The sequence below is a fragment of the Diachasma alloeum genome, unplaced genomic scaffold, assembly GCF_001412515.2.
Source record: "Diachasma alloeum isolate Michigan unplaced genomic scaffold, Dall2.0 Dall_scaffold_00546, whole genome shotgun sequence".
Lineage (NCBI taxonomy): Eukaryota > Metazoa > Arthropoda > Insecta > Hymenoptera > Braconidae > Diachasma > Diachasma alloeum.
Window position 1 is genome coordinate 63,792 of NW_021680678.1, and position 12,450 is coordinate 76,241.

At 44.1% G+C, this 12,450-nt stretch overlaps 1 protein-coding gene across 1 annotated transcript; it reads left to right on the forward strand.

The window, feature by feature from the left end:
• Window positions 1-6,598: 6,598 nt before the first annotated feature.
• Window positions 6,599-12,132, forward strand: LOC107043042. Its single transcript, XM_015264343.1, has 4 exons — window positions 6,599-6,976; window positions 7,042-7,960; window positions 8,022-10,870; window positions 11,008-12,132. Exons 1-4 carry the CDS (start codon window positions 6,599-6,601, stop codon window positions 12,130-12,132), a joined length of 5,271 nt encoding a protein of 1,756 aa, XP_015119829.1.
• The last annotated feature ends 318 nt before the right edge of the window (window positions 12,133-12,450 follow it).

Here is a 12,450-nt window from a genome sequence, read left to right on the forward strand (position 1 = left end):
GTTCAGAGTGGGCACCGTAAAATCATTACTATAAAAAATCTTGTTTGTGTATTTTCCGGAATTTTCCTGAATATTTCACAACTAAGAGCTTTAGTTAATAACAACGTGTTTTTGTCTTTCAGGCAAGATGAAGAAGCATATAGTGACGTTATTAGTGGTAGTCATTATAAGAGGTTACAGAACAGCGGGATCATTCATAAGAACGATATCAGCATTCAGTGGAACACAGATCGGGTCAAACTACTCAATAGAGGTGTAAAATCTTCTATTCGGCCGATCCAAGTATTGATCAACGAGCTGCCATTTGTTGTTCTTAAAGACAATGTAATGATATGCGGTCTTTGGTTTCATGAAAAGAAACCTAATATGAATCTGTTTTTATACCCGTTCATTAAGGAGTTGGTCAAATTGCACGAGCAAGTATTCGAATCTACAACGGTATTTTCAGATGAACCAGTCAATATTAAAGTTCATGCGATCCTCGCGTCTCTTGATTCAATAGCCAGGCCACTCGTTCAAAACATGAAGCAGTTCAACGGTGAGTTTGGCTGCTCATACTGTTTAAATCCGGGAATACCGATGGAAGAATCGAGTGATTACACATTACATTACAGATTACAGATTACATGCACTCGGTTTTGGAAGGCACCATGAAAACTTTTTTCACAACATGATGTAAATCATCTGATCACCAAGAGCCGTGGTATCTCGGGGAGCACAAACAAACAATTGATGAAATTGTGACACAAATTCATCCCCCATGTGAAATAACTCGACGTCTTCGCTCCATTATCTATTATAAAAATTGAACTGCAAGCGAATGGAGGAATTTTTTGCTCTATTACTCCTTACTAATCTTAAAACAATTCATGTCGCGCAAGTATTACAATCATTTCTTCCTCTTCGTATTAGGTATCCATCTTCTCAGTCAAGAACATGTCTCAAACGATGATCGCTCTAAGGCTGAACAATGTTTAAAGAAGTTTGTAGCAAAAGTCCCGCAGTTATATGATCAAAAGCACATGAAATACAATCTACATTTAATGTTGCATCTTGTATATTATGTCAAAAGATTTGGAGCACTATGGAGTTGGTCTAATTTTCCATTCGAAACGTATAATGGAGTCATTAAACGATTATTCAACGGGTATCAATATGTTCCCGATCAAATATTTAAAGTCTATAAAAGAATGCAAGTAGTGAAGGATTATGGTGCCATTTTCGACGACCCTGAGGCGAACTTGGATGCGAAGAATCATTTTAAAAATCTCACACGTCAATGTGGAGTCGATTACCATAACAAAGAAAAAAGGTCATTCTGCACTCCCGGAGCGCCGAGATTAAGGACGCTAAGTCAGTTAGAAAAAACTATAATTGAAAATACGTTCCATATTCACTTAGAAACAAACGATGTTAGCATGTACGCACGCTTCACATTTAACGGTATCAGATTTCACAGCTTCGATATCTCTTCTTTGAAGGTACGCAATAACAGCGTAGCACAATTACATGACGATACTTATGATCAAATCTGCGGGCTGATAGATCTGACAGAAATAAATGGAAAATATATTATATTGTGCCAGAAATATAATATCATCTACGAAGCTCTGTGTGTACATGAAAATGTAACGTCTGATGATATTTCCTGCGTGGTGCAGTTAAGCAACTCATTAGTATGTCATTCGGTTTCTCTGCTAAAGAGAAAATGCTTTGTGTTTCCGTTTAATGATAAATATGTCGTTTTTCCATTGGTAAACAATCTTGAGCGAGATTGAGAGGATGAATAAATTTTTGACTGATAAAATTATAACTGCTGATGTATTAGTGATCTTCATCCCCACTACAACCCTTGCATGACATTTGCATGTGATCTATACGACTTCCACATGATTTTCATATAACCTCCTCCTACAACGCCCGTTTGACTGCCTTCTGTTTCCCTCACCTAGCCTCCATATAACCTCCAAATGACCTTTATGTAGCCTCTATATGACCTTCACATGACCTTCATAAAGCATGCATATGACCTCCGTATAACTCCCATATAACCTGCATATGACCTACATAACTTTCACATGAGCATTGTACAATCTTCATACGACCTGCGCGTAACCTCTATATGAACTTCACGTGACCCTCACATAACCTCCATGACTTGCTCGTAATCTTGCATGACCTTCATAAAGCCCTCATGACTTTCACATGACCTTCATCTCACCTCCTTATGACCTCCATAAAGCCTGCATATGACCTCTACATAACGCTCATATAACCTGCATATGACCTTCATAAAGCCTGCATATGACCTACGTATAACTTCCATATAACCTGCATATGACCTACATAACTTTCACATGAGCATTGTACAATCTTCATACGACCTGCACGTAACCTCCATATGAACTTCACGTGACCCTCACATAACCTCCATGACTTACCCGTAATCTTTCCATGACCTTCATAAAGCCCTCATATGACTTTCACATGACCTTCATCCACCTCCTTATGACCTCCATAAAGCCTGCATATGACCTCTACATAACGCTCATATAACCTGCACATGACCTTCATAAAGCCTGCATATGACCTACGTATAACTTCCATATACCCTGCATATGACCTACATAACTTTCACATGAGCATTATACAATCTTCATACGACCTGCACGTAACCTCTATATGAACTTCACGTGACCCTCACATAACCTCCATTACTTGCCCGTAATCTTTCCATGACCTTCATAAAGCCCTCATATGACCTTCATCCCACCTCCTTATGACCTCCATAAAGCCTGCATGTAACCTCCCCATAACTCCCATGTAACCTGCATATGACGTACATAACCTTCACATGAGCTTTATACAATCTTCACACGACTTTCACATAACCCTCACGTAACCTCCTTATGACCTCTCCGTGACCTTCATAGAGCCTACATCTAACCTCCATATAATTCCCATATGACCTGCATTACCTCTACAAGAGCTTTGAACAATCTTCATACGACCTCCCCATAACCCTCACGTGACCTCTATATGTCCACCACATCCCTTCATGCAGTCTGCATCTGACCTCCAGATAATTCTCATATAACCTGCATATGACGTACATAACCTTCAAATAAGCTTTATACAATCTTCATATGACCTTCTCATAACCCTTACGTAACCTCCTTATGCCCTTTCCGTGACCTTCATGGAGCCTGCATCTGACCTCCATATAATTCCCATATGACCTGTATATGACCGACATGACCTCTACAAGAGCTTTGTACAACCTTCATACGACCTTCACATAACCCTCACGTGACCTCCATATGACTCTCACCTAACATCCATATAACTTTTATACGACCTGCATATATCTTCTATATAATTTCAATGATTCTTAACCTTCACATGCGCCTTGTATGCCTTTCATTTGACCTCACATAGCCTTCTCATGACCCTTAAATACCCCATATAACTTTTCGATGATCTTCCTATGACCTTCATAGATCCCTCATATGACCTTCACATGAACTTCATCCCTATGATCGTCATAAAGCCTGCATGTAACCTCCCCATAACTCCCATATCACCTGCATATGACCGCTATAACCTTCACATGAGCTTTGTATAATCTTCATACGACCTTCACATAACCCTCACGCAACCTCCTTATGACCTTCACGTCACCTTCATAAAGCCTGCATCTGACATTCATATAATTTCCATATAACCTGGCTGTAACCTATATGACCTTCACACAAGCTATATGTGTCCTCCATACCAACAACACATAACCCTCATATTCCCTTCACATAATCCCCATCTGACCTCCGTATAATATCAATTTGACCTCCCTTCGAACTTCACATGCATCGCATATAACCATTACATGACTCGTATATTTTATATACAGCGAAGTCATAATTTACCTCAATATTGAAAAATTATTCATCTTTCAATTATTAATTTATGTATTCATTTATTTTATTATGGAACATCCTCTGAATTTAACCCCCTATTCCTCAATTATACCGAAGCATATAGAGAAAAAAACATAATTTCCGTCAATATGGGAAAATTGTTCATTTTTCGAGTAATGAACAAAATTCTATTATTCATTTATTTATTTATTTATGTATTTATTTGGTGGCCAACGACCATGGAAAACGGCCACGAATTCCAAAATACCTATGGCCACGCCATGGCCGACGGCCATGTCCGATGGCCATGTCCGACGGCCATGGAAATTATTGTACGTGTTGGCTTTTTCCACTTGTAATTCTCGTGAGCTTTGTGAGCCTCAGACTCTAAAAATAATTTTATTTTCCCCGAAGTGACTCTCATGACGTTTGACTCTTCCTTCAAGTGACCCTCGTGACGTTTGACTTTCCACCGAGGGATCTTTGTGAGGTGTGACTCTCCCCCAAGTGATCCTTGTAACATTTGACTCTCCATCAAGTGACCCTCGTGACGTTGGACTTTCCCCTAAATGACTCTTGTGACGTTTGACTCTCCCAAAAGGGACTCTCGTGACGTTTGACCATCCGCAAGTGACCCTTGTGACGTTTGACTCTCCCCAAAGGGACTCTCGTGACGTTTGACTCTCCCCCCAGTGACCCTCGTGACGTTTGACAATCCCCAAGGTCCATCCCATAGCTACGACCATGGCCAAATGTCCAAATAAACAATTGTCTCAAGAATGGGAAAGGGACGGGCTCTGATTTTTGTGGATTTTTTTTGTTGAAAAACACTTTTTTACAATTATCTTGTAAACAAATGGGCTTACAACATTTTGCCATTGAATGTTTTTTGTAGAGAATCTACTTTCCTACAAAATACGTTTGTTTGGTGAATGTCTAGGGTTAGGATGGATGTGGGATGAAAATGTGGAGGGAGATGTTGGGAATATTACGTTCAGCCGGATTTAAAAAATCACACTTTATTTTGCGGGATCGAACCATTTGTCAAATCTATTTACACTCTTTGGTAATTTCATTGGTGAATGTCTAATTTCACTGATAATTGTCTTTTCACTTTTAATTCGTTGAGTCACTGAATTTAGACTGAATTTAATCAATAAGGTGATGTACTGAACAAAGATATTAAATTTGGAATACTGACTGAGTCTACTATATCATTCTCGTTACGATACTGAAACACAACTGAAGTGACTGACTCTTCCGGGTGCCGCGCTAATCTGTGTCCGTTGACCCGAGGTGTCACGGAGATTTTCGGAGATGGCCGAGTTAATTGACGGTGACAAATATGGAGATTTAAGCTGCATTTCGAACAACGTCTCATGATGAAATAACCTAAATTCAGTAGTTTATCAAATAATTACAAAAATGTAATTAACATTGTTATGTAATTATTTAATAATCTATTGGGTTTACGTTATTACACCATGCAACTTTTTTTGCAGAAAATTTGATTTTCTACAAAATAGTTATTTTCATCACAAGATCCACAAAGTATTTTCTGACGAATGTGGCTTCACATTCGTCAGAAAATACTTTTGGACCGTGTGATGAATGCAATTTTTCGTCAGAAGGCCCGTAAACCGCGATCAAACCGAGCGAAGCGAGGTTAGAATCGCGGTTTACCGGGTCCTCTCACGAAAAAGTTCTTTTGGCAAAATGCTGTGAACCCATTTGTTTACGAGATGATTGCCAAAACATTTTTTTTCAGCAAAATTTCACGAAAATCGAAGGCCATACTTTCCCCATTTTTGAGGTCATCGTTTCATTGTGAATTATCTCTTGAACAAAGGATTCTACTGGATTTTGTCAATAAACCTTTTTTGTGGTAAATTCAATTTACAACAAAAAATATCTGTTTGAAACGTAACTCAACCTCTCAAAGACCAAGGTCGATCAGCTCGGCCAATTACGAAAATCATCGGCCTTTTCCGGGTCAACGCTCAGGTCTAGTAGAGTTACCGTAAATCAACGCGAGTCAGTAAATCACGGTCTGTCGTATAGCACGTTTTGAATGGAATTCAACTCTGTAGAGTTTAGACTACAGTACATTAGCGTCTATTAACTCGGCGATAGAAATTCAGTAAAAGAAAATCACGTTATTTATTGACCATTCAACCAGTGACTCACAGTGCTAAAACTATAGACAATTAATTCAATTCAGTACGATCAACAAGTGACAAGGTGTTTTTGTAATTTTGACAAAGCGTGGTTCGACTCGAGAATAAATGCACGTTGATATTAGGTCAAGACTCTCAACCATTATTTCACACCGACGATCCTCTAACCTCCCAATCCACCCTAAATCTAGTTCCTCACCAAACAATATCTGAAGAGAAATTTCCGTAACTCTCTTTATTTTCGAGATAATTAGCAATTAAACAATTGTATCAAATATGGGAAAGGGACGGGTTTTGATTTTCGTGGATTTTTTTTGTTGAAAAACCCTTTTTTACAATTATCTTGTACACAAATGGATTTACAACATTTTGCCATTCATTGTTTTTTATAGGGAATCTAATTTCCTACAAAAAACGTCTGTTTGAAACGCAGTTAAAATTCAGTACATCAACGGTTGACCACAGATCGGCCACTTACGAAAATCTTCGGGAAACGTCAAGGTCATCATGACCGACGAGGATGTCACCTCCGATGATTTGGACGACCACGATAGGTTCCTGGATTCCGAATGGGCAGAATTGCTCACCATCAAGGGGAGCCTGATCGAGTCCATTCCACATGATCACCCGTATCTCGCGAACGGGGTATTCGAGCAGGCCGCCACCACCAGGAAGCAGTGCGTCAGGCTCATCAGCAGGTTGAGGGGTCAACTAGCTAAGAAAGCTCAGCCACCCATTACACCACCGAGTTTTCAACACCACGATCAGCTGAAGAGACTGGACATCAAGCCTTTTGAAGGCAATCCTTCACAGTGGAAGGAGTTCAGTGACCTCTTCACTTCACTGATGGGCAGCAAATCTACAATTCCCCCAGTGGAGAAATTGGTGAGGCTGAAGAGCAGCCNCTGAAGAGACTGGACATCAAGCCTTTTGATGGCAATCCTTCACAGTGGAAGGAGTTCAGTGACCTCTTCACTTCACTGATGGGCAGCAAATCTACAATTCCCCCAGTGGAGAAATTGGTGAGGCTGAAGAGCAGCCTCAGAGGACCAACAGCAGCTCTGATCTCTACGATACCCCTCAGCGATCAGAATTATGAGAACGCATGGAGAAAGCTCCAAAAGAAGTACGATGATCCCAGACTTTTGGCACAGTACTTATTTAGTCGAGTCCTGGAGTTGCCAAAAATCACCAAACCCACGGAACAGAATCTCACCGACAACGTGGCAGCAGTGGTCGAGTCGCTGGACCAGCTCAGAACAGTGGCCGGCCTTTCAGAAGCGAACCTAACAGAACAGCTGTTCGCTCACCTCCTGAGGAAGTCCTTGGACGCAGAGAGCCTCAGACAATGGGAATTGAAATTGGGAGACGCCAAGGATTTCCCCAGCCTCAAAGAGTTCGTCGTATTCGTGGAGTCCTGTGCCAGGGGTATCAACGCAGGGTCCAAACTCCACTCCAGACAGCAGATCACCGCTCCCAGCAAACCACCTATTAAGAAGAAAGGAGCTTACGCAGCAACTCAACAAGTGGAGGACAGCGCTCAGCAGAACAGTCACCAAAGGAAAGAGTGTTCCATGTGCAAAGGGAACCACTTTGTCGACAAGTGTCAGCAATTCAAGGAGCTGGACCCAGTAAAAAGAAACGGCCTGGCCATCGACAAGAAACTATGCTTCAGGTGCCTGGGCACGCACAAAAAAGACAGGTGCAGCTCAGACGAACAATGCCACAAGTGCAAAGGATCTCACCACACTCTGATCCACGGAGGCAGCAGGTACACAGGATGGGCTCCTCCACGTCGTGACTCGGAAGCTGCAGGGTTCTCTGGAACTGCCAACAGACCTGCAGAAGAGAGGATCGACGAGGACCAGAGTAAGTGAATGTTCCTTTAATATAATCAGTACATTCACTTTCTCATTGGTCATTCCCACAGCTAAGCCCAGTACATCAACAGCAGCAGTTAACCTCAACAATCAGATGACCAATGGGAACCAGCAGTCAAATCAACCTTCAGAAGATCAACAATCGGTGCTGCTGGCGACAGCCCGAGTTACAGTGAAATCACCACGAGGATTCTCCAGCAGAGCCAGAGTCCTCATCGATCAGGGATCAGAGGTGTCATTCATCTCAGAAAAACTAGTAAATCAACTGCACTTGCCCAGGAAATCAACAACGTTGGAATTAATCGGAATTGGAGGAGTTAATTCCGGCAGCACGAGAGGATTGGTATCAGTTACACTTCAGGCAATCAACGGAAATCAACAGGTTCAGATCAGCGCCCACATATTGAAGAAACTCACCGCAATTCTACCATCGTTCTCATGTGCCTCAGCGAACATCGGTTCATTAGAAAATCTCCAGCTAGCAGATCAGCAGTATCTCAAGCCCGGACCAATCGATATCATCATAGGGGCTGACAACTACGGGCGAATCATCAGAGATGAAGTTGTCAAGTCCAAGCAGTCAAAAGTCGTCGGCCAACGCACAGTCTTTGGTTGGATTCTATCAGGTCCAATCAACTGCACCGGTTGTTCAGCGAGGATCTCCCTATCAGCTGTAAGGACCTCCTCAAACGAACAACTTCTAGAACTTCTCCAGAAATTTTGGGTCCAGGAAGAGTTACCAGTTCAGCAGTCAGAAAATTCAGAGTTATCACCAGACGAGCTGGAGTGTGAGAAACACTTCAGGTCTACACACAGCAGAGATTCAACGGGACGGTACATAGTGAGGCTCCCGTTGAAAACCTCCACAGCAGCTCTCGGGGAGTCGAAATTCAAGGCTTCGCGTCAGCTCAGATCTACAGTCAGCAAACTCACCAATAATCAGGCATATGCCCAGCTGTACAAGGAGTTCATCAACGAGTACGAAACTTTGGGTCATATGCAAAGAGCACCAGAGACAGCAGAACCCGTTCCAGTTTATTATCTTCCACACCACGGGGTTCTGAGAGCAGATGCAATCACCACAAGGTTGAGAGTCGTCTTCAACGGCTCCAGCCCCACTTCATCAGGAACGTCACTCAACGACATTCTACATCCAGGTGGAAAACTTCAGACCAACGCCATGGACGTTCTAACATGGATGAGAAAGCACAGGCTCGTGTTTGGCACTGACATAGTCAAGATGTTCAGGCAAATACGAGTTCATCAGGACGATTGGGACCTGCAGAGAATTTTGTGGGTTGACGACAACAAACAGCAAATCTCCTACCAGCTCACCACCGTCACCTACGGGCTCAATTGCTCCCCATGGCTGTCTCTGAGAGTTCTCCAGCAGTTAGCAGAGGACGAGGGTCCACGATTTCCAGCAGCCGTCGAGACAATCACCAGAGGTCGTTACGTAGACGACATCTACGGCGGAGCAGACTCACCAGCAGAACTCAAGGAGATAGTATGGCAGTTACAAGGACTTTGCCAGGCAGGAGGCTTCCCTCTCCAGAAATGGAGCAGTAATTGCCCTCAGCTCTTGCATGAGCTCGGCCTATCAACAGAGGAAGAAGTCATTCAGTTTGAAGAGTCCGTCACCAAGGTACTGGGTCTGTGTTGGCATCAGTCGTCCGACACATTCCAGTACAAATCCAGAGACTTCAAAACAGAGACGATCACCAAGAGAATTGTCTCTTCAGAGATAGCCCAGATCTTCGATCCTTTGGGATTTATCGCTCCAGTCGTCGTCCAGGGGAAAATTCTCCTTCAGGATCTCTGGAAACTCAAATGCAGTTGGGATGACCCCCTCCCCGAAGAGTACATTCACCGGTGGGAGTCATTTCGCCAGGAACTCACCGAACTAGATAAAGTTGCAGTACCCAGATGGCTCAGAATCTCACCTCAGACAAACGACATCCAATTACACGGATTCGCAGATGCCTCAACAGTAGCTATGAGTGCTGTGGTCTACATTCGCACTCAGAATCTCAACGAGCCAGCCTCCACAGTTTTGGTCTGCGCTAAGACCAAGGTAGCACCGATCAAGCGCATGACTATTCCACGTCTGGAACTTACTGCAGCTCTCCTGTTAACTCAACTCGTAACATCAACGCAGCAGATGCTCCAGCTAGACCAGGTAGAAACTCACCTTTGGTCAGACTCAGCAGTAGCTCTCGCGTGGATCAGGAGTCCGGCCTCGAGATGGAAAGACTTCGTCCACAACAGAGTGGTAAAAATCCAGGAAACTCTCCCGAATGCCACTTGGAGACACGTCAGTGGGAAGGAGAATCCAGCCGACTGCGCCTCCAGGGGCATAACACCAAGTCAGCTAGCAGATCATCACCTCTGGTGGACAGGACCTGATTGGATAAATCAGGACCCTGAAGACTGGCCACGATCAACTATCAATGCTCCACCAATGGACATCCCAGAAGTGGCCAAAGAAGCGAAACCAGCAAAATCTCACCCAGTCGGACAGAGAATCAACGAGATTGCCGAGCTCCTCAACAGATACAGCACGATGGCAAAGCTGTTAGCAGTAACAGCGACCATCAACAGGGCCATTGACAGATTCAGGAGGCAGCCAATGCCCCCGGGATCTATCTTGACGACCAGAGAACTCAACGATGCGAGATTATTTTGGGTAAAAATAACACAACACCAGTACTTTGTTTCAGAACTCAGGGTACTTCTCAGAAATCAGCAGCTACCTAGAAATCACCAGTTAGCGAAATTCACTCCAACTCTGGACGAGGAGGGCATCATGAGACTTGGGGGACGCCTCAAGAACTCAGAACTCCATCCAGAACAGATCCACACAATAATCTTGCCACGTCGGTCCAGATTCACCACACTCGTCATCGCAGAAGCTCATTAGAAGACCCTCCACGGAGGGACACAGCTCACCTTGGCCTACACTCGGCAATGCTATTGGATACTCGGTGGTAGGGGCATAGTTAGAGCCTACATCCTACGCTGTGCTATCTGCGCCAGACACCGAGCTGGACAGGCTCAGCAACAGATGGGTCAATTGCCCGCAACCAGAGTCTCACCAGCAAGAGCATTTCTCCACAGGGGGTGGACTATGCAGGTCCTTTCGCCATCCTCAAGTGGAGACCCACGAATGCTCAACCGGGATCAGTGCACATCGCAGTGTTCGTGTGTTTCACCACGTCAGCAGTTCACCTAGAGGTCGTCAACAGGCAAACCACAGACGCCTTCCTCGGAGCTTACAAGAGATTCACCGGAAGTCGAGGTATTCCAGCAGTCATGTACAGTGACAATACCACCACCTTCGTCGGAGCAGCAGATCAACTCGAAAGGCTCTATCACCAAGCATCTAAAGAAAATCAACGTGTTCAGGCTGCTCTCGCCACCAATGGCACTCAGTGGAGCTTCTCACCACCTAGAGCACCCCATTTTGGTGGCAAATGGGAAGCAGCAGTAAAATCAAAGAAGCATCACCTCAAGAGAGTCCTGGGAACGACAACGCTAACATTTGAGGAACTCAACACAGTCTTAGTTCAGATTGAAGCCTGCCTAAACTCCAGGCCAATCTGTCCGATGTCAGACGACCCAGAAGATCTTCAGGTTCTCACCCCAGGACACTTCTTAATCGGCGAGCCTCTACAGATAGTACCAGGGTCATCCTACGTCGACGAGAATCCCCTCAAGATGAGGAGATGGAACCTCGTGACTCGGATAGTTCAGCAGTTCTGGTCCAGGTGGTCCAAAGAGTGTCTCCAACGATACCAGGCTATCTACAAGTGGAAGACACGTCAGCAGAACATCGAGGTTGGTAACATGGTGCTGATGGTCGACGATAACCTTCCACCAGCCCAGTGGCCAATCGCCAGAGTCATCGCGACTAGACCAGGAGCAGATGGGCTCACCAGAGTAGCCACAGTCAGAACGAGCAAAGCAGAAGTCGGCAGACATCAAGATGGGTCGCCTAATCTCCAGAACATCACAGCAGCCCACTCGGTGTTTGACAGACCAATCACCAAGCTCTGTCTGCTTCCTACAGACCCACCTACACCAGAACAACCTCCAGAAGAAGATCACCCAGATGATGAAGACGATCAACAGCAAGGGGACATCCAGGAACTGCAGGACTGAGAGTTAAGTATCATCTTCCATATGTTTTTAATTTGGCAAGTGATACGTCTCTCACCCTGTTTTTCTCCCCTTAGCAAGCATCAGCAGAACCAGAATCAGCAGAACCAGACCAGCAGAAACCAGATCCAGTAATTCAACAACCTGATGTTGAATGCCCCCGGGGTATTTGAAACGCAGTTAAAATTCAGTACATCAACGGTTGACCACAGATCGGCCACTTACGAAAATCTTCGGGAACCCTCGGGTCAACAGTCACGCCTAGTCAATCACCGAATCTCAGCGTTAGTCAGTCGTAGAGAGTCGTAGCAAATGAGTTGA

Bases quoted from the DNA above. Each gene is read 5' to 3' on its own strand.
- LOC107043042 (XM_015264343.1), top strand. From the start codon at position 6,599: ATGACCGACGAGGATGTCACCTCCGATGATTTGGACGACCACGATAGG. The intron at 6,977-7,041 runs GTGAGGCTGAAG...AATCCTTCACAG, and splicing joins TTCCCCCAGTGGAGAAATTG to TGGAAGGAGTTCAGTGACCT. The intron at 7,961-8,021 runs GTAAGTGAATGT...TCATTCCCACAG, and splicing joins GAGGATCGACGAGGACCAGA to CTAAGCCCAGTACATCAACA.